The 23,944-nt window shown below is 33.2% G+C and overlaps 2 protein-coding genes across 3 annotated transcripts in view; one reads left to right on the top strand and one right to left on the bottom strand.

Annotated features, from left to right (window-relative positions):
• GPR137C (G protein-coupled receptor 137C) overlaps positions 1–14,514 on the top strand; it is a 65,156-nt gene extending 50,642 nt beyond the window's left edge. The window contains exons 4-7 of the mRNA XM_025443222.3: positions 8,384–8,533; positions 10,409–10,534; positions 10,729–10,847; positions 11,704–14,514. Of these exons, the coding sequence (XP_025299007.1) occupies positions 8,384–8,533; positions 10,409–10,534; positions 10,729–10,847; positions 11,704–11,881 (573 nt within the window). The 3' untranslated portion in view covers positions 11,882–14,514. The remainder of the gene's footprint in view (positions 1–8,383; positions 8,534–10,408; positions 10,535–10,728; positions 10,848–11,703) is intronic.
• A 762-nt stretch (positions 14,515–15,276) lies between these two features.
• ERO1A (endoplasmic reticulum oxidoreductase 1 alpha) overlaps positions 15,277–23,944 on the bottom strand; it is a 52,588-nt gene continuing 43,920 nt past the window's right edge. For both annotated transcript variants that reach the window (XM_049113172.1, XM_025442932.3), the window contains 3 exons: positions 21,027–21,113; positions 20,804–20,937; positions 15,277–18,494 (listed from right to left, as the gene is read on the bottom strand). In XM_049113172.1, the coding sequence (XP_048969129.1) occupies positions 18,434–18,494; positions 20,804–20,937; positions 21,027–21,113 (282 nt within the window). In that variant the 3' untranslated portion in view covers positions 15,277–18,433. The remainder of the gene's footprint in view (positions 18,495–20,803; positions 20,938–21,026; positions 21,114–23,944) is intronic.

A 23,944-nucleotide genomic window follows, 5' to 3' on the forward strand; every position in this document is an offset into this window, starting at 1 on the left:
ACTTTTTCATTTCTGGTTTGGAAAGTTATAAAAACAATTTTTGGTATTTTAAAACCACACCTGCATTTAAATTTTCCATTCCTTTTGCTTTTAAACTCTGAATGATTGGTCTCAAGATGATGCTGTAGCCTCATTGGGCCATATACTATTCAAAACGTTTCCGTCATAGAAGACACAATAAGGTAAATTATTAACATTTGCAAAGCCTATTGAAAGATAATTTTCATTACATTTTATTTGATGAAACAAAACAGAAATCAATTTCATCCAGTTCCTTTGAGGTAGATTCCTTTCTTTATTGAGTCATAGAATTCTAATCACTTTCATCTTTTTCAGCATCTTAGAGGTAAACAGAGATGTGTGTTGAGAAAGATATTTTTTATTGTGATAGAATATAAATATTATTTTTTAAGTGTACAGTTCAGTGGCATTAAGTATATTCATACTGTTGTGCAACCATCAACACTATGTATCTCCAGAACATTTCATTATCCCATACTGAAGCTCTATATCCATTAAAAATTAATTCCCCATTCTTAAGCCAATAATTCATTAATATGAAAAAATATTTTTTCATTTTAGAGTAATATATGATTAATTTATAAAACGAGTTTAACATCAAATTTAAAGTTTTTTAAGTTTTTTGAAGAAAGTTCTTAAATATTGTAAAACAAATCTATCAGGAGTACCAATTCTTGTACTTCCATGGAGATACAAGGATTTCAAAATAACCACTTATTGGGTGATAATGAGGTTTCAGCAGATACAGCAGGTATAACCAAAGAAACCTAGTAAGAACCCAGTAAAAGTAAAAGAACAAGCTAAATTAATCTCTGAAAATGCACCTATTTATACGCTAATACTATTATAATAGGAATTCGAGAAAACACAAGAATACACATGCACACAAAGTGTTGACATCACTTAGTCTGGAAAACTCTGTTGTACATTCAAAAGAGAATTACAGTACAATAGGTAAATAACATCTCAGTGTCTTTGTTAAATCATTTTTTTAAGTCATTTTGATTTTGGTCTTTAAGGTCCCTTGACCACACTTTAAGAACTACTGCCCTAGAGCAACCATTTAAGGCAAAAACAAAAACTAGTGAAGAATAGTTAAAAATCCAAAAGATAAATGAAATTCTAAAAAATATTAAATTAACCCAAAAGAACACAGGACATAAGAGATAGAGGAAAAACAAACAAGACCAACAACAAAACACAAAAGGGACAAGCAGAAAAACAGTAAAATATAAGGTCTAAATCCAAACATATCACCAATTATATTCAACGTTAATGGACCAAACATTCCCATTAAAAAGTAGAGACTGTCAAAATGGCACTTTAAATATAAAAAAAGATACAGCTATCAAAAATAGACAGAAACTACGCTGCATTCAGTATGCATAAAAGGCCCTCTAACATCAGATAAAATAGACTTAAAGACAGAATATTACCAGATATAAAGATACCTTTCATCAGGAAGCAAAGAATATAACCAAATATAAAGAGGTACATTTAATCAGAAAGAGATAAAAATTATAAATATGGGCATTAAGGAAGGCAGGTTTTGTGATGAGCACTGGGTGTTATATGCAACTGATGAATCATTGAACTCTACATCTGAAATTAATGATGTACTACTATATGTTGGCTAATTGAATTTAAATTTTAAAAATTATAAATATGCACATGAAGCCAAAACGGTAGGGAATAAAGTAGAAAAAAGATTTACCAAATAGGAAGAAATAGTGGAGGTGGGGAATCTATACAATTATAGTTGGAGATTTTAATGCCCCACCCTCAACAATTGAAAACAAAGTATCAGTACAAAAACTCTGAACGACATTATCAACCCCTGAGTTAATTGACTCTCAGTAACTGGAGAATACACATTCTTTTCAACTGAGCATGGAAATGGTCATCAAAATAAACCATACAGTGGACCATAAGACAAGTATCAATACATTCAAAAGAGTTGGATTCAGAGTGTTCTCTTGCCATAATGCAGTTAAATATCAATAACATTATGATATCTAAAATTCCAAATTATATAATTCCAAATTATACAACATAGTTCTAAATAACTCGTGGGAAAAGGAAGAAATCACAAGGGAAATTAGAAAATATTTCATATAGAAGAATAATGAAATACAATATACCAAGAATTGTAGGATGTTGCTCAAAATAGTGCTTGAAGAGAAAAAATATATCCTTAAATGCTATATATTAGAATAGAAGAAAGATACAAAATTGTAACCTAAGACTTCACCTTAGAAACTACAAGGGGAAACTAGGACAAAGTTAATTTAGAAAAGTAGGCAAAATAAGTGGAAGGATGCAATAATAAAGATAAGAATAGAAATCAGTGAAACAGAAAATAACAATAAAGAAATTAAAGCCAAAAGTTAATTTTGTGAATAGATCGACAAATTTTGTGTACAGGAAAAAGCAGAGTGAAAAAACAAACTGCCAATACCATGAATAAAAGAGAGAATATCACTATAGATATTACTAGGCATTAAAAGAAAAATGAAGGAATATTATGAACAACTCTGCGTGAGCAAATTTGACAACTTAAAGGAAATGGACAAGTTGCTTTAAAAATACAACTTAAAAAAAATACAACTTAACAAATTGTTAGAAGACAAAATATAAAATCTGAATAACCCTGTGCTTATTAAGGAAATTTAATTTGTTATCAGAAATTTCCCTCAAAGAAAACTGTTTGGTTCAGATGGTTTCACTAGTTAATTTTATCAAATACTTAAAGAAAAAATAATACTAATATTAAACAGATTCTTTTGAAAAAAAAAAGAAGGAACACTTTCTGATATATTTAATGAGGACAGCATTACTGTGATACCAAACTTGACAAAGATATTACAAAACAAAAATCACAAACTAGTGTCCTTTATACTTAAAGATGCAGAATCTAAGCAACATATAAAAAGGATAATAAATCATGACCAAGAAGAGTTTATCCCAGGAATGCAAAATAGGTTTAATGTTTGAAAATCAATCAATTTAATTCACTACATTCCGAGAAGAGAATAAAACAAATAGCAATTTGAATAGCTGTAGAAAATACATTTGACAAAATTCAGACCCTCCTTGATTTAAAACAACAAACAGAATATAGAATATTAGGAATATTCCTCGATCTGATAAAAGGCATCTATAAAAAATATACAATGAAATCATACTTAAAGTATTGTTTTGTCCCTAGGGTTGGGAACAAAGCAAGGATGCTCCTTCTCACTATTTCTACTCAATATTCCAAGAAAAAAAATTTTTTAAGTATAAAATTGGAAATAAAAAAGTAAAACTCTTTAATTGCAGACAACAGAATTGCTTTGGTAGAACATCTTAAATAACTATATATTTAAATAAATAACTACTTGATAACTACTAGAACTTATGAGTGAATGCAGCAGGTTCTCAGGATACAAGTTCAAAATACAAAAATTATATTGTATTTTTATATAAAAATAAATATATGAAAAATAAAAATTAAAAAATATAATAAAATATTGTATTTTTATATATAGCCAAGGCCAGATAATTAGAAGATGAAATTTTTAAAAATACACATTTATATTAGCATAAAAAAACAAAATACTTCAGAACAAATTTTCCAAAATACGATACCTCTATACTGAAAAAACTACAAAATATTGCTGAGAGAAATTAAGATTTAAATCAATGGAGACAATTGCTCATGGATTGGAAGATGCAGTATTGTTAAGATGGCAATTCTTCCCAAAATAATCTACAGATTCAAAGAAATCCTAATCATAACTCTACCATGAGTTTCTTTAAAACAGAAATTGGCAACTTTATTCTAAAATTTATGTGGAAATGAAAAGGACTTAAAAATACTTCTAAAGTAGTACTCTAACAGAACTTTGTGCAATGATGAGAGTATTTTATACCTGCATTATTCAGTGTGGTAACTAGCCATGTGTAACATTTGAGCACTTGAAAGGTAGCTATTGTGACAGAACTGATCATTTAATTTTTAAAAAATTTTAATGCAATTAATTAACATATAGTATATTATTAGTTTTAGAGGTAGAGTTCAGTGATTCATCAGTTGCATATAACACCCAGTGCTCATTACATCATGTGCTCTCCTTACGCCCATCACCCAGAACCCCATCCTCCTACCCACCTCCTCTCCAGCAACCCTCAGTATGTTTCCTGTAGTTAAGAGTCCTTTATAGGGAGTGCCTGGGTGGCACAATTGATAGTGTCAGCCTTTGGCTCGGGTCCTGATCTCAGGGTCCTGACCTCAGGGTCCAATCTCAGAGTCCTGGAATCAGGCCCCACACTGGGCTTCCTGCTTAGTGAAGTGTCTGCTACTCCCTCTCCTCTCTTTCTCTCTTTCTCTCTCCCTCTCCCTCAGCCCCAGCCTCCCCTTCGTGCTCTCTCTTTCGTTCTTTCTCTCTCTCTAAGTAAGTAATTTATTTTAATTTAATATGAATGTAAATACTCACATGTAGCTAATGGCTATTATACTGAATAATGGAGAAGGAAACCCTTAAAAAGCAGGGGACTTACACTACATAGCTTTGAAATTTAGTATAAAGCTACAATAATTAAAACACTGTATGACTGGCATAAAAGAGGCAAACAGATCAATGGAACAGAATAGAAAGCCTAGAAATCAATCCACATTTGTAAGATCTTTTGATTTTTGACAAAAGTACTAAAGCAATCCAAAGGGAAAATGAAAGCTTTTTAACTAATAAGGCTGGAAAAACTGGATATCCATATGAAAGAAAATGAACCCCTAACTCCATCTCAAACTATACCCATACAAAAAAATTTTTAAATGGATCATAGACCTAAAAATAAATGAAAATACTCTAAAGCTTCTAAAAGTAAATACAGAAGAATATTTTTACAACTTGGGTGTAAGCAAAGATGTCTTGGGTCATAGAAAGTAATCAGAAGGAAAAAATTGATAAATTAGACTTAATTAAAAGTTCAACTTTCTCATCCAAAAAAAAGTCTAAGAAAATGCAAAGGCAAACCACAGACTTCAAGAAAATACTTGCAATACGTATTTCTGACAAGGGACTTATTTCCAGCATATATAGAGATCTCCTACAACTCAATTAAAAAAAAAAAAACCAATTTAGAAGTGGTAAAAGATATGAATAGATTTTTCACAAAGAAGATATACAAACGGCTAATAAGCCAAATGCAGTCTTCAGAGAAATGCAGTTTAAAACCAAAATGAGATGCTACTACACATCTACCAGCATGGCTATAATTAGAAAGATTGAAAACCCCTAATGTTCACTAGGATGTGGAGCAACTGGAACTCTCATACTTTATTGGAAGTGTAAAATTGTACATCCATTTTGGAAAAAGATCTGGTAGTTTCCTCTACAGCTGAACTTATACCTACCACATGACCCAGTAATTCCATTCTTAGGCATTTACCACAAAGAAGTGAAAGCACATGCTCACAAAAAGATTTTATAAGAATATTTATAGAAAATGTGCATCAAGAGAAGGAACTGTCATAGAAACAATCTCATGTAATTATACAGTGAAATTAGTATGATTAACTGTCCTGGTTTCTTTGGGGCTGAGAAGTTTTCTGGGATGTGGGACTTTCAGTGCTAAAACTAGGAAACTCTTGAGCAAACCAGAAGGAGTTGGTCATTCTAATTATCTACCTCGGCAATAGAAAGACCAAACTACTGAAATATCCGACAACATGGATGAAGCAGAAAACATGCTGAGTGAAACCACAAGAGTTCATATTCTCTGGTCCCATTTATATGAAGTTCAGAACTAAGTTGTGGTAAAAACAGAAGCAGAAGAGTATACATTTCTGAGGTTTTGGGTGATGGGAAGGGGTGTGAGGGACTTTCTAGAGTGATGATTATATTCTCTGCTTTGGTAGAGATTTGGCTATACTGGTATACACATTTATCAAAACTCAGTGAATGGTAAGTTGAAGTTTCTGCATATCTGTATTTAAAAATACCTGTAAACAAATACTGAACTATAGTCAATGACATGCATACCAATGTGTTAATAATATGCATCCTGGAGTGAGGTGTAACTCATCCTTTGTCTGGAATGGAATTACTGAAAAAGTGGTGTAGGTGTCAGAGATAGAGGAAGGGAGAAAGATACCTTGAGGATTGCTCCTGAGTAGAATTGCCTATTATGACTCTATTCATTTTAGGAAGATTTTCTTTAACTTTTTGACAACAGCTTCCATTTGTTTTGTTTTGTTTTGTAATCCTGTACTTTGCTTGAACAATCTTAATTTGTTTTCTAAATTAGTGGGCTTCTTTCATTGTTATATGTATGTAATCTAGCTGTAATTTTGTTTTATTTTATTAATAGCCTCAGTATTATTGATTCTTTGCTCTTTTCTCACGACTTTTTTAGTTTTTATAGTATTTACAGGTATAAGCAGAGTCTTTCCCTATTATGTCTTTTTAGCAGTCATTTTATTTCTCTGTAAAGTTACTTATGATTATTTTAAAGGAATGGTAATGCTTATAGCATTCTAACTTCTTGATACCTAATGTTTCTTTAATAATATAGTACTTTTAAAATTGGATCTGGATTGGTTTTAGATTAGCTTTTTTATTAACAACTTTTTTGGGGATTCACAAAAATAAAAATGCACACTGTAGAAAATTATAGCCTTGACTTTAGAAAATTTTAGTCTTGCTAGGGTTTATTTATTGTCACATATACTTTTTGTTATGGTAGTGAGTAAGCTCAAAAAAGGTACTCTTTCAACATCTTTCAAGGTATCTTTTATCTTTTAGTTCTTCTTATGTACCTCTAAAATTGTGGTGTTCTTATAAAGAAATCAGTTATAATAATCCTCTTAATCCTACCAAACCCATCATACTCTTCTAAGTATTTTTAATAAACTCTTTCTATCCTGCAATTAAAATTATTATTAATTATTAATTATTAATCTGCCTACAAACATAACTTCAAAAATTCAACATAATTACCCATAATATAAAGAGGAAATAAAAGGAAAGTAATTAACAAATATTTCAATATGTAAATTTTGGGACATGATGTACTAGTCAGATGCTTGTTATCTATACATAGAAACTGAATGGGGAACAAAAAAAAAAAAAAGAAACTGAATGGGAAACTGAATGGGACAACTATAAATACAGATTGTTACAGGGGTATTGTGTTGGTGCCTTACATACCACACACAGTATTGTTGTCAGTTTCATGATTTTCTGAAATATTTGACCATTCTTGATAAAGTTCTGAACAAAACAAAGGAAAAGTTCCCTCAGTTTACATGATATATATGTGTCTGGAAATATTGGCATCTGTTTAAACTATGCAAACATAAATATTATTTATATATAAAACAATTAGGTTTTGGCTCAGATCATTACAAACGGGTTTTTTAGGTCTTCATGAATATCTAAGATGATACTGGAAAGTTATGATGGTCAGAAAGGAATTCTCTCATGTGGAGAACTCTCCTGAGGATTACTGATCATCTAGCATCCCCCACCCTTGTGCGCTAAATGCCATCATTGTGACAACCAGAACATAAACTTTCAAAACACCACATTGGTGTTTTTTGCAATGGGGCTCTTTGGCAATTGTGTCACCTCTCCGAATAATGTTTGTAATGTTTAAGATAAATAGGATTACCAAGGAAACCAATTGTTGAAATACAAACCCCAGGTTACAAATCCCTGTAAAAAAGATGATACTACACTTTTCTCCAGTACATATACTTCAATAGAATGTGAGTACTAAATTGTGAGTGAACTAAATTGTATGGTTTTCTATCTGGGGAAACAATTGAATCCTTGGTATTAAAATATTATGGATTTGAACATGCATTTGAGTGCCTATATCATTTTGTTCTCAACATAATGACGTCATTAAGGGACTAACATCAACTCTTTAATAGAAAGAAGCAAATAACATAGGAGCTTATTTCTATTCTAATTTTGTACCTCATTAGAAATTAAGTGTATGAAATGAAATAACGCTTCTATTTCCCATTCTTTTCTTATTATGACTAAACTACTTCCCTCATTAGTATCAATTTTGCCAACTTATTTGCTCATATATTACTTAAGGGAGTAAGATAACCTTGGCAGGACAAAATCTCCCTCCAGCTGCCATTAGGAAAGTTGACAAATTACTTATTTGTATTAATAGGGTAGTTTAAACACAAATTATTCCAAGAATAGGCATTGTAAAGCAAGATAATCAAGAGTTTATTTCAATAGGTGCTCACTCAGTATTTTCTAAGAGTGCATTGCAAGAGGTGACTGTGTTGTATCTGGATAACAGTTTGTCATGACAAATGTGCAGTTTCATGATGATGAGTTTTTATCTCTTCTAGGGTATGTCTCTGTGCCAGACTGTTGTCGTAGGCTCTGTAGTCATTCTTCTCTACTCTTCAAGAGCATGTTATAATTTAGTGGTGATCACCATATCTCAGGATACATTAGAAAGTCCATTTAATTATGGCTGGGATAATCTTTCAGATAAGGTAAGTAGCTAACTTGTATTGCTAATCAAATAATATAATAATAAAATTAGCCTTAACTAAGGAAACATTTTAAGTGTTTGACTTACAAACACTTATCTCCAGCTACTAACAGTAATCATAAAGTTCTGTGCTCAAAAATCCTCATTTACATGTGTCACTTAAAATCATTCTTCAGAGAGAACTTCAACCAAAGGAGTATTTTCTTTTTCTTTCTTTCTTTCTTTCTTTCTTTCTTTCTTTCTTTCTTTCTTTCTTTCTTTCTTTCTTTTTTTTTTTTGTAGATGATACTAATATTTCCATAAACCTATTGGTCATGAACCTATTTTACTAATTTTTCAAGGATAGTGTTTAAATATCTCTAGCTTAGGTAGCTCAGTGGTTGAGTGCCTTTGGCTCAGGGCCTGGTCCCAAGGTCCTGGGACTGACTCCGGCATCAGGCTGCCTGCGGGGAACCTGCTTCTCCCTCTGCCTATGCCTCTGCCTCTCTCTCTATGTCTCTTATGAATAAATAAATAAAATAAAAATATCTCTAGATAAATAGATTGCCTGTCATTAGCTAGTGAATATGGGTATGTTTTTAATTTGTGAGGATGGAGTTTATTCTCTCAAACCCGAGACCTACATATAACCTAAATATTTGGTTTGGTTTTAGATATTTAAGGGATTTTTATGAAAATTGTATATTATCAGTCATGATAATGGGAGAGCATTCATAGCTCCTTGGGTATCCAGCTGTTTGCTGTAGTAATTCCCAGTATTCTATCATATTTAACTTCCCAGCATTCTCCATCCCCTTCCTAAGAAGTGCAATTTGACATAGCTACGTGTCATGTCTTTGTATTAAACTTTGTACTGACTTTAAGGCATTCTGGAATATCGTTTTATCAGAATTTCAGTTACCTTTCTAAAGAAAACAGATTTTTCCCCCTTCTCCAAGGAAAGGAATTTTGTTTTTTTTTATTTTTTATTTATTTATGATAGTCAGAGAGAGAGAGAGAGAGAGAGAGAGAGAGAGAGAAGCAGAGACACAGGCAGAGGGAGAAGCAGGCTCCATGCACCGGGAGCCGGATGTGGGATTCGATCCTGGATCTCCAGGATCACGCCCTAGGCCAAAGGCAGGCGCCAAACCGCTGCGCCACCTAGGGATCCCGGAAAGGAATTTTCTTATGTAGTTCCAGGTAGCAGATTCTCTTCACTCCTTTTGCCATTTCTCTCTCCCAACATCTAGTAGAATAAAAGCAAATTCAATATGAAGTTGAGGCCCAAAAGCATATGTTTAAATAACAGCAGAGCTGAGCAACTTAACATGTGTCATTTCTCTACAGATGTAACTCAGTAAATGCTATGTAGTATGTTACCTAAGTAGTAGCTAGAACCAGTAGTTTCTTTTTTTCAAATATTTTTTTTAAATTTTTATTTATTTATGATAGAGAGAGAGAGAGAGAGAGAGAGAGGCAGGCTCCATGCACCGGGAGCCCGATGTGGGATTTGATCCCAGGTCTCCAGGATCGCGCCCTGGGCCAAAGACAGGCACTAAACCGCTGCGCCACCCAGGGATCCCCCAGTAGTTTCTTTTTAACTGTCTTTAGACTATGCAGCCTAAAAATGAGATCACTCCAACTTATTGATATATTAAAATATTTTCATAAATTGATGATTGAAAAAGTTAATAGCTTTTTATTCTATTTAACATCAAAGCATTTTTATGTCCTTTAAAGGATATGAAACCACTAAATATGGAAAATGAATTTAGAGATTTATGTGCCTATGGTTAATGTGTTTTAACTTACCCTACCTGAGGCAAATTAATTGTGGCAGGTGACTGCTTATACATAAAACAGATTTAAAAATTGCTCTATCATACTCTGTTTACAGGCTCATATAGAAGACATAAGTGGAGAAGAGTATATAGTATTTGGAATGGTCCTCTTTCTATGGGAACATGTGCCAGCATGGTCAGTGGTACTCTTTTTCCGGGCGCAGAGATTAAACCAGAATTTGGTATGATATCATAATATTCCCCAGTGCCTGTTTCCCTTATTTTTAAAAATAATGGAACATTAAAAATAATAATAATGAAACATTTATGTTGATTTTCTCTTTTGGGGAAAGTTTAAGACTAAAAAGCATTATAGATCTCAGCCTCCTTTCTTAAAAAGTAAATCTTCATATGTTATCTAATACTTTGTTCACAGGCACCTGCTGGCATGATAAATAGTCACAATTATAGTTCCAGAGCTTACTTTTTCGACAATCCAAGACGATACGATAGTGATGATGACTTGCCAAGACTGGGAAGTTCAAGAGAAGGAAGGTAGATATACTAGATTAGTACTGAATAGATTGGAAAGAACAAATGTAAGCTTTAACCCAAATATGAAAAAAGGGGATTTGGTGACAAATGTCAATAAATAAGATCACTTAAACTGGATTTTAGAAAAGTAGATGTTACATCCGTAGTGGGGACCTGTACTATAAAGAATTATCATCTAACTCTAAGCCTATGCATTACCTTTATTTGAGAAATACATTTGGACATAAAATGGTACCATCTCATTTCAGAATTCCATGTTTGTTCAAAGCTGGCAGAGCTTGGTGAGCAGGGAAGGAATACAATTAGCATGATTATGTTTCCTTATCTATAGTGCTATTCAAAACCCACTGAGAAACCCTACATGAAACTCTGGGGAAGCTGAGGTGCCACAGGAAAACGTGTGTCCTTCTTACTCTAAAACCATTCTCAGTTCATTTGGACAGTTACTTAGCCGCCTTTTTTAGCCTGTTTTTCACTTGTAAAATAGTGGTAATAGAATTTATCTAATAGGATTGTTGTGAAGTTTAAATAGGTTTGTGAAGATTATACACACACACACACACACACACACACACAAACATGTCTTAGAATACAACCCAGTCCTTAGTAAGCACTATATTATTATCTGATAATCAAGTTCTAAGTCCCGATGTATTTATTCTTCTGTACTATGTCATATAAAATCAAGGATATTAAAGTCATTACATTTTGTAGAAAGCTATTGTGTTATTTGGCAAAGAATGTATTTCAATATATTTGATATAACTGTATTATAAAAGTCACTGAACACTAAACATGTCAATGTGACCTATATCCTGTTCACAATCCTGTGGCTTTTTTGCCTTTTTTGTTGCAGTTTACCAAATTCGCAAGGTTTGGGCTGGTATGGCACCATGACTGGGTGTGGCAACAACAGTTACACAGTCTCTCCCCACCTGAATGGACCTGTGACAGACACTGCTCCTTTGCTCTTTACTTGTAGCAATTTAGATATGAGCAATCACCATAGCTTGTATGTAACACCACAAAACTGAAAGCATTACCAAGCCATGATTCTTCCATTGTTTTTCATGAACGTGTATATTCAATGTGTTTAAATTCCATCTACATTAACATTCCATTATCTGTTGCAACTGAAAACAAAGCCTAGAAATGTGGCTGTGTTCAGCAGAGGACACACTTGTTATTTTTGACCTCTTCATAGCAAAATGAAGTAAAATGGGAAGTTTGGAGTGGAAGAAAAGGATTGATGGCTGCAAACATCCTGACTTTGAAACATCAAATGTGTATTTGCATATTTGCACTTTTATCTTTGTTCTGAAAGAGTACACTGCAGTCCCCAAAGTCACACTCCAGTGTTCACACTGGGATACTATATTGTACACCTAATTAGGAGGCAATTTTCCTATGAAAAATCAAAGCCTGTATATTCAGTGGTATATTCTATGTAGAATTCCTACCCAATAAAAATTTTAGTGTGAACAGTGCACAGGATTAAGGTTAACAATGTATCATTCTTTTTTAAAATCTAAAAAACGTGTAATCATTGAAGACAGTTCTTTTAAGCATGATTTTAAGATACCAACTGAAATTATTCAGTCATTTTTAAAAGACCACAGTAATCCTTTACAGTGATGACCAGCAGTGTTCTTTGGAAAGCCACAGCCATTTCTACAAGAAGAAAGTATACCAGTGAAAATTATGTGGCTACTTTGAGTAGAATTGGTCAAGTGGTTATTTCATCTGATTAAGATATCTGTAGTAGTTTAAGCATGATTCTTCAAGAAAGCAATAGTGATTTTTGCATAGGGAGATTTTGGTAGAAACTTCTTGGGACTAAACAAGTTTACAGATGTATTTAAGAATTATTCATAAAATGTACAATTCTAAGTTAAAACATAAATACATTTTCAAAAGCATTGGATTTAGCTGAACAAGATATAGCTGATTGTACCTATTGAATCAGGATTGTCCTCAGGTAAATTAAATCATGATACATTATGGCAGTAAACTCAAGTGCAATACTTTGTAAGACATATAATTCCTCCTTTAGTTTTCCCATTTTTATATCTTATATATGGGCAAAGCCAGATTAAATTTAATTCAAATTAATTCCAGCACTAAATAAGCAAATTGTTGTAAAGGTACTAAATAGGTAAGTATAAATCCACTGTTTAACAATATTGGAATACTTCTAGAATTATATTAAAACTGTCTTGAATGTCCTATCCCAAATCTAAAAATATATATATATATATATATATGGTAGGCTAAGGTAATAAAGGATCTTAAAATGCACTTTCTACCAGTGTCTATATGGAAAGAAGTAGATGCTGAATACCTCAAGATGCCAAGGAAACAGGCAACATTGGGAAGTTGTCACATCCTTAAAGATGAGTAGCTACTTAAAATTGTCTGCTGACCTATTTCTTCAGAACTGAACTAATACAACTGTCCTTTTCTGTCTTCTACTTTGATTAGAATGTTTTATTTCTACTCTTAAAATACCTTTCAATGAAAAAAATACCATTCAATGTTTTAATAATTGCTTATTTAGTAACCTCACACAAGCATAACAGGAACAAATGAAATTTTAAATATTTTTGGTCTTTTGAGAGGCTGGTTCACAGCCAAAGAAATTCCATCTTTTTATCATACAAAATGACTTTGAACTCCATCAGAAGCATAAACCTATGGTTATATGATTATAAATGTTACTTTGGGTTTGTTTCTAAGTTCTCTCATTATAACCAAATTACAGAAGTTAACCTTGATATTTACGTGACAAGGTAACATGCACTTAACTGAGTATATTTTGAGGACAACTTCAGTTATTAGATCTTTTTAGAATGCCAACTATTTATTTTCCTAATAATGTTGGGTATCTACCTAGAACTATCTGAAAAGATGTATTATCTCTGTGAATCCTTGGGGTTCAAAGTAAATAAGGTAAATTTTTCTAAGGCCTTCCTAGGTAGCGTTCCTATTTGACCAGATAAGCAAAGATTACTTTTTTAAAAAAAAGATTCCAAGTAAAGTATCTTGGTTCTTTCAGCTGCATTAGTTGATTCTTCCAAATTTCAGATTTGTATATTTATTCTTATCACTGACTAGGGTACCTGAATTCTTGCATTTGTCTCCTTATACACATCTCCCACAATACATCACCAAAGAGAAAGATAAGCTTCTGGCCCAATATTTGCTTAAAAATTCCAAAGCACTAGAAGCACTTTAAGTTTGGTCTCGAAAGGAGTTGATGAAATCAAAGGGCTACCGATTCCCTGCTCATCCTGCACTGAAGCACATGATGACAATTTCAAACCTTTTTTCGGTTCATTAATTAGAACAGTGAATTTCATTGCTTAAGTGTGTAATTCTACAGTGACTAGCAGTTCTTGTTTTATCGTTTCATTTGGGTGGTCATTAATTTTGAAACTCTTACCACTCATTATAGCTGGTTGTAGTTTTATGAAAGGTGTAATTTATAGCTAAAGTGGCTTTTTTATGCATAGCTGCCTTTTTTATTGTTTAACAGTGTTTCTCAGCTATATAATCAGTTTCAAACTGGTTGTAAAAGTATAGCTGTGGCCAATGAATGTATTTATTTGTTGTTTCACTAAATTGTAACAAAACACTACTGTTAAAAATAAAAGTGTTTGTGCTTTTATTTGGTGGTCTGGTTTTCTTAAATGTGTCAATTGACAACACTGAGTTTCTAGCACACAAGGATAAGAACCCTAGTACTACCAAAGAAAGGAGAAAAATATCAGGAATTACAAATGAGTTAGTGATCTTGTATCTGGACATCACGTCCCTTAATACTATACACTGATTTGGCATGAACTGCCATACACTTTAAAATGCAATAGGATCTTGATAGTACATTTATTCAAACATTAAGCTAAGAAAAATCTTTGTATGAAATAACTTATAACACCTCTCTCCTTCTCCTTGAATTTTAAACAGGAATAAATTTAGCTAGCCCATAATCTTGGGCAGCTATTCTTTGATTATTCAAGAAATTCTTCAGTGATGTTGCTCTTTCCCCTGAAAGAAGGGTTACCAATTTTTCCATAATAGACTCCCACATAACTTGCCAAAACTACACCAAAAATTTTTTTAAAGATTTTATTTATTCATGAGAGACACAGAGAGAGGCAGAGACATAGGTAGAGGGAGAAGCAGGCTCCATGCAGGGAGCCCAATGTGGGACTTCAGGATCATGCCCTGGGCGGAAGGGAGACGCTCAACCACTGAGTCACCCAGGCGTTCCAAACCACACCAAATTTTGAATGCAATTTCAGAAGGAGCTTTACTGACCTCTCCTGGAAGTCCACAAATCCTTGGGAGTCTATTAATTCTTTTTGTAAGGAATATTTGGAGTGAAGGTCTGATCTCTAATGCAATAAATTTGTCATTTGAAAAGCAGTTTATTCAACAAACATTTATTAAGTGTTCATCTGCCAAAAATTATGCTATGGAGATGCAAAAATGGATCAAGTTCCTTTTCCTGCCCTTAAGGAGCTCACATTCTAATAAAGGAGGTTTAAAAGAAAATACAGTACAATATGTGACACAATAGAGGTAGGCTGTAATTACAGTGGTGACATTAAAGAGGAGATTAGAGGGTACTCCTTGGGTGGAACAAGGGAGATTTCACAGAGGCCACCTTGATGCTGGCCTGCAAGGAGAAATGGAAACATTCCAGGTAAGGAAGGATGGCTGGGAGCACATGATGCAGAGAGAGCAGCATGCACCCATGTGTGGCAACCTGACCCCGGCATATCTGAAGAATTCAGTGTTTTATCAAAGCATGAGGGCTGGGGACAGGGCTGGGAGACACACATCAGTGGACCTTGTTGAAGTGCTTCTACAAAGTCTGCTGTGGCAGCATCGTGGGGTGCAGGAGAGGAGACAGGCTGGAATCAGGGAGGCAGGTTAGTGTAGTTTTCTAGATTAAGAGCAAAGAAAAGGAAGGACAGTAAAGCATTCAAGATAGGGAGATCAACTCCACAGCGCTTACACACTGACTGGTTAGGGAAGGACAAAGAGGAGTGAGCCTAGAGAATTTAGATGATGGCTCTGAAATTAACCAGAGTAAGCAACACAGGCATAAAAACAGATCTAGGGGGAAAAGGGTTAAGACACACAGGTATCTGTGGGACAACAGTAAAGACGTGGTAAACAGATTGAGAAATACAGACTAATGATAAGGACTTCTAAAAAAAAAAAAAAAAAAAAAGAAGATAAGGACTTCTATATCATTGAATTGGAATTACCCAAGAGTGAGAAGTGGTGGTGATCTAGAACAAGAATCAAAAGTCTAAGGAATAGCATTTAAGGCATAAACGAAAAGAGGCTAAAAAAGGATGCATCAGGAGCCCAGGAATGACATATAACGAACCCAGGGGGGAAAAAAGATTTTTAAAGAAGGGGCTGCCAAACAATATCAAATGCAGGAAAAAAAAAAAAAAAGTCAAGAAATGGCTTGTGAACTATGAATTTAGAATTGGAATTTTTTACTTCAAAAGAAGAAATTGTTAGGAACTACAGAGCCAAGAGCAAGATTTCTGGTTAAGGAGCAAGTGGGAGGTGACAAAATGATGATAGGAATATTCTTTCAAAAAGATTGACTTAAAAAAAGGGTGAGGGCATTACCTGAGAGTTAGAGAAGCATACAGACAAAATTGCCACGAAAACCCTTCCACCACACGTTCAGAGTACTACAAATGTCCTCTAAACGTTTACACATGGTGCTTACATCATAGTCCCTTGAGTCTCCAAGAATATTGACTTAATTAGTAGGTAATGGTCTTTCTTTTCCTGCCTTATCCAAATGAGGGGAGGAGAGAGAAAATATGACACATTCTGTTAAAAATAGCTCTGGAGTTATTCATTTAAGAGATACTGAATATATATTAATACATTCATTCAACAAATATTTATTGGATACCCACCATGTGCTTACTCTGTACTTGGCACTATACCGGATTTTAGGGACATAGAAAAGAAAAAGTATACAGCAGTATAAGGTGATATTTCTAACCTATTATATAAATAAACCCTGCTTTATTAATAATGCAACATCTCAACATGGTACACCCACTCAAATGGATAGAGGGCACATCATTTTGAAGTATAGATTTTTTATCATTTCTTTCACAATTACCATTTGATCAAAATTCTTAAACCCTTTCAAATATTTTTATCATTGAACTTCCACTAATGAAAACCTCCAAAAATTAGTTTATTTTTAAGGAGAAAAAAGGAAATGAACCTCATGTATGAAACACAAAAATTCTATGCCCTATGACTATACAGATCAAGCATTATAAAGGACAACAAACTCAAAAAGGACTTTATTTACACCAGAACTCAAAATGATTCCTTATTCTAAGGCTGACAGTATTATATAGTTCCTTTTTTTTTTTCCAGAGGAAATCATTTTTAAAAAATAATCCAGTATCACACACTAAAGTATCTAAGGTTCAAAGGGCACGATACCTGGAACTGACTTTCAAATGATTTAGGAAAAAATAATAAACACGTGTGTGTGTGTGTGTGTGTGTGTGTGTGTGTATAGAGAGAGAGAGAATGAAAGGTAAAGCAAATGTGAACAATTAGTGAATCTGAATGAAGAGTTCTTTCTACTATCCTGGAAACTTTTCTGTAAATTTAAAATTATATAAAAATAAATTTTTCCCCAAATTTTATTCAGCATTAGGTAAAGTATGAGAATAAATATATAAATCTATTTAACCTTTCACGACGTTTAGAAATCCCGTCTTTGAGTTGTTATTGTATCTTTCTACACACTGAAACAAGCCAATCTAAATAGCAATATAAATTTCTCAAAGTCATTTATTTCATACCAGTGTACTTTTAGGTTGCCAGATAAAACACAGGACTCCCAGTTAAATTTGAATTTTAAGTAAGAGACAATTTCTGGTATAAGTATGTCCCAAATATTGCATGCAACATACTTATAGTAAAAAAATTATTCAATTTGATATGATGAGTACTGGGTGTTATACTATATGTTGACAAATTGAATTCAAATAAAAAAATGTAAAAAAAAACAAAAAAAATATTCATTCAAATTTAAATTTAACTGGGCATTATGTATTTTTATTTACTAAATCTGGCAACCATAAATGTATTGAAAACTTTCAGATTGATAATTATGGATTATTCATGAGCCTCCTTAGCATTTTCCTATTAAACGCTCAATACACTAACCATAGATTTATTTATATTACATCTTCTCACAAAAAATTCTTGAGAGAATTACATTTACTTAGTTTTAACATATATGAATTTGATAATCCTGATTTTATTCAATATTAAAATTTAAAATTTATATCACATCATCAAAACATTACTTTTACTCACAATAATATTATACATAGACTTAACACAATTAAAAAAAATTGTTTACTTAAAACAATATAATTCTTTTATAAAAGAAGCTTTATATAAAATGTTTGGCTTAAGAATGTCATTGCTCTTATGCCTTTGAATGAAATTCCACTCTTTGGCCTTCATAGTCCAGAAACAGGCATATTTCAACTTGTTTTCCGTTTTCTTCAATGAATATTTTGTAACAAATTCCTGAAGTTTTCTAATTCTTTCACACTTGTGGAAATTCTGTAACCAAAAAAAACATTTCTCTCAGAAGATATTTTAGATACCTTTTGTTATTCAACACTACGTTTTTAGAGCACAGAAAATTTTCATGTAATTTATTTCAATAAATTTAAAGATGCATAAACCATTTAGTCAATTTTGATGTACTTGAGTTCTTAATTTGACATTGTAAAACCAAGATAATACTGCCCTGAAATTAGTTATTTTTAAGTATTCAAAACTTAGTATTAAAGCTTTAAAATACAGGGGTGCCTGGATGGCTCAATCAGTTTGGCATCTGCCTTTGGCTCTGGTCATGATCCCAGAGTACCAGGGTCAAGCTCCAAGTAGAGTCAGGCTCCCTGCTCAGAGGGGAGTCAGCTTTTTTCTCAACCTCTGCTCCTCCCCCCTGCTCATGCTCTCCCCCTCACTCTTTCAAATAAATAAATCTCTTTTTAAAAAAATTCTAAAATGCAGAATTAGAAATTACATAAATATATATAAATCTATTCAATACTTAGTATATATACTTTAGTATATATAAATACTCAATTTATATATACTAAATATATATAAATCTACTTCAATACTTAATTAAAATACTTAGGTCATTTTTTTTTCTTTCTTTAAGTAGGCTCCACACCCACTGTGGAGTCCAACACAGGGCTTAAAATCATGAACCTAGGATCAAGATCTGAGCTGAAATCAAGAGTCAAACACTTAAATGACTGAGCTACCCAGGTGCCTCAAAATAATAGGTATTTAAAGGTTTCACAATTATAGTCACATGCTTAAAGTACACAAATATAAACTACATAGGCATTAAAATATGTACTTTAAATATGCATAAGTTGAAGCACCTTGGTGGCTCAGGCAGATAAGCATATGATTCTTGATTTTGGTTCAGGTCATGAGCTGTGAGTAGGGCTCCCACTTAGCAAGAGTCTGCCTGAGACTCTTTCTCCCTCTCCTTTTGCCCCTCCCCCTGCTCATGCAGGCTCTCACTCTAAAATACATAAATAAGCAAAATCTTTAAGTATGTATAAGTATACAAATATTGAAAACTAATCAATATTCCACATTTAGTAAATACACAAAAAATAAAAGCTTTTGGACTATAAAGAGTAAAAATAGTAAATGTGTGACCAAATTATTTTTATTACTTTTTATAAAAAGTTTGTCATTATTTTAAGTGTATTTTAGTTCTACTCTCCACCATGAAAAACTAGCAGAATTCTCAATCAACTTTATCTGTCAAGTTTCTGTGTGCCAGAGAATAATTTTAAAGGTCAATTATTTTACACCCAAAATATTATATCATAATTTTTTTAAAGCAAAGAAATGTAGTCCTTAGAAAATGTTACTTTGTATAAATCTCTGCATTATTTACATGGTAGGCAAGAAAGAAATATATCTACACTTAAATTCTGTAATGTAAGTTCCTTATTTCAAGTTTATCTTCCAATCATTTTTATGAAAAAAAATTAGATTTTTTAAAGATTTTATTTACTTATTTGAGAGAGGGGGAGGGAGGGAGAGAGAGAGCAAGCATGCGTGCACACAAGCAGGGGAAAGGGCAGAGGGAGAAGTGGGCCCTCCCAGCCCCGGTGGCGCGGTGGTTTAGCGCCGCCTGCAGCCCAGGGTGTGATCCTGGAGACCCGGGATCGAGTCCCACATCAGGCTCCCTACGTGGTGCCTGCTTCTCCCTCTGCCTGTGTCTCTGCCTCTCTCTCTAGCTGTGTCTCTATGAATAAATAAATAAAATCTTTAAAAAAAAAAAAAAGAAATTCAGAAGAAGTGGGCCCTCCCTCCCTCGCTGAGCAGGAAGCCCCATGAGGGGCTAGATCCCAAGAACCTGGGATCATGACCTGAGCCAAAGGCAGACATCTAAACAACTGAGCCACCCAGGCACCTCAAAAATTCATTATTTTTAAAGTATTATTAACCTTTTTTATATAACGGTGAATTTGCAAAGGAATTTTATATGTATGCTTATATTAAACAACATGATTTTTCCAGGACCTTCAAAAAATATGTGGGCAGCACAAAAAACTACTTTTAAATAATTAGAAAAAAATATACAAATTCAGCAAGATGAATATTGAAGTCCAATCAGTAATTAGTCATAATTATAAAAATCAATAGATGAAAGAATAATACCTAATGATTGTGGGTGTATACATACTTAAAGTATTTCATAAAATCACAGAATTCTGTAGTGAGATAATTTCACTAAATAGGATATTCCTTACCCAGTTTTATCTGAGAATATATGACTTGCATTAGACTTACTTGGCTAACAAAAACAATTTCAGTACATTCAAACTAACCTTCCAAATGCATTAAATAATGATACTATTTCTTGTCGGGTTAGATGGAATTCATAGCTGGGCCCACTCTCTGGCATATTTGCTATCAGTTTCTCAGAAAACAAAATCTTCAGAGCAGTACCCAAACCCTGAATCTGTAACAGAAATAAGAAAAAAAAGAAAAGTAAGAAAATTCTTTGCGCAGAGAATAAATGAAAAATTAGACCAAACTAGATTTGCTTACCTGAAGCTTTCCCCATAGTCGACATTTAAAACAACCAACACAATCCATGATTCTAGAAATATTTCTAAAATGCAGTCGAAAGTCCTCCTAAAAACAATTTAATGAGATTTTTATTAAGATGTACCATATAGTCAAACACTAAATATTTACTGAGCGCCTTCTATGTGCCTAGCACTGTGCAAGGGATCTTAGAGCGTATGGAAAAAAAGGAAGAGAATTAAAGTCCACATTCATTGAGCACTTCCTGCATACCAGAATCTACATATACAATTTCATTTCATCTTCACCACAAATCCAAAAGTAGATGTTATTATAATGAATTAAAAACACAAGGTTCAGAGAGGTTAGGTTGCCTAAATTCCCATATGTAGTAAACAGCAAACTTAGACCCTGGACCTGCCTGACTCAAAAACTGAACTATCTGCAAATATACACAAAAGTAACTGAGCTGAGGTGTTCTGTTTTATGTGATCATTAACTACATGTGAATATCAGAGGAAGGGGGTCTGGGGTAGGAGAGCATCATTTACCAAAAAAGAAGAAAAAAGAAAAGAGAGAAAGAGGGAGAGAAGAGGGGAGAAATTTCAAAATAGGCCTTCATAAGAGTAAAGTCTTGCTTTCTGGTATTAATTAGGTAAAACAATTAGATATCTTATGGTTATTAATATTCTATTATAATATTTTCATTTTTAAATATATGCATAATTAATGTTACCACATACATATATGCAGAATATACTGAACATCCATGTACACTTCACCAATCTTTAGAAAGAAAGCATTACAAGTACCATGGAAGCCCTCTATGTCTCTCTCCAAAGTCCTATATCCTACCCTCTACAATTATTCTGAAGTTGGTATTTATCGTTCTTTTTATACTTTTAATACATACGTATATATCTATGAACACTAAGGTACTGTGTTGTTTATAATTGGACAAAATGAATCCAGCTCATCCAAAAGTAGTATATGTCCTAAAGGACAAGTAAAAGAGAAAGAAGTCAAGAACACATCCTTCTTTTACTCCAATGGAAATTATTAATTGATCCTTTAAGTTATTCCCTCTGTCCTGGACTTATATTGGAATCCCAAGCTTACAGTATAGTATTCTAAGCAGGAAATTTGACATTCAATCAGGCATTCATTTGAGAGAGAGCATGCAAGCAGGGGCAGGAAGAGAGCAGAAGGGGGAGGAGCAGAAGGGAAGGGGAGAGAATATCAAACAGACTCTGCACTGACAGTGAAGCCCCATGCAGGCTCCATCCCATGACCCTGAAGTCATGACCTGAGCCAAAACCGTAACAGTCAAAAGTCGGACATCTGACTGAACCACCCAGGTGGCCCCTGACATACACTTCTGAATGAAAATCCATTATACTAATCAGCCTACAATTTGAGCAACATGTAGCATTTCTCTCTCTCTTTCTCTCTCTCTCTCTCTCTCTCTCTCTCTTTCTCTTTCTCTAATGTGATAAACCACATACTGGGCTCAATCATAAGAGAACAGGACCAAAGATCTAAAAAAAAAAAATGGGAATAAACCAGCAAAGATTGGTACCCACTATTCAAAGTAGACCTCAATTCCTTTTGGGTATTGTTCTTCCCAGATGCTTTATTCAGCTTAAGACTCTGAAACAGGTGTATTATATAAAAGATTTTAAATAGGATCCCCCCAAAAATAAATTAATTAAATAATAGGATCCCAGATTTTGTATCTTTAATATAAATTTTGTATTAATTTAATATAAAGCCCAAATTATTAATATTAATTATTATATGTTAACAATACATCTTGTGTTTCTGTATCTTTTGGACTGAGTTCAGTAAGAGGTAATTTGAATTTTAAACCAAGTTTTAAAAAATATTTATCCAGTAATATTACTCTAAGCAAATTTTGGTGATTTAAGGATTCTTTTAAACTTGTATTTCAAGGGATGCCTGGGTGGCTCAGCGGTTGAGCATCTGCCTTTGGCTCAGGGCATGGTCCAAGTCTGGGGATCGAGTCCTGCATCAGGCTCCCTGCAAGGAGCCTGCTTCTCCCTCTGTCTATATCTCTGTCTGCCTTTCTGTGTCTCTTATGAATAAATAAATATTTTTAAAAATTAAAAATTAAAAAAATAAACTTGTGTTTCGACCTGGAATTAAATTTTAAAAAAAGGAAAACCACACTTTTAACAATAACAGCCTAGTAAAATCACTCTAAAGTAGATGTTCCCATCCTATGAGGTGCTGACCTTTGGAATATTTAATAGTTATTATTAAGTGCCTAAAAAATCCATATGTAGACAAGCATTACATACAGACAGAATAAATAAGTCACATGTATGCACTATAAATTTCCAAATGAATATAAATGTTATGATCAATAAAACACATCTTTTACTTAAAAAGAATTACTAAATGCATAGTGGCCTTTTGGCAATTATATTTTCACAATCAATAGATACTAAAAATACTGTATCATAGGAAGAGGCCTTGAAAGTTTTTGACTTTTAGACTCTCATTCATGTAAAAGTTGGAGACCTCTGTTTTAAAAGATTGTGCTTGCTTTTGCAGACATTGTCTAAATTCAGTATTTGGATCTGTTTGTTAATTCAAATCCTTGAATGTGGCAAGTCTTGAGTAAATCTTTGTCTGGCAATCACAGAGAGTAAGCATGGTTGCTTATGATAGCCAAAATAACACTGCAAAATTTAAACCAAGTACTTGTGTGTAGGTTAATTTAATATTTGAGACCCCAAAAATAAGCTAGTAATCTACTAGATCAGAACAGGAGAAAATATTTATGACCTCCATAGATAATCAATGTCCAATAACCAAAATATATCCCTAAATTATCCTAGATTACAAAAATATATGAACCCTAAAGTAACCTGAACCTAAGTCACTTTATAAATTCTCCTTGTTTTATGTATGCA

The sequence above is a fragment of the Canis lupus genome, chromosome 8 (assembly GCF_003254725.2).
Source record: "Canis lupus dingo isolate Sandy chromosome 8, ASM325472v2, whole genome shotgun sequence".
NCBI lineage: Eukaryota > Metazoa > Chordata > Mammalia > Carnivora > Canidae > Canis > Canis lupus.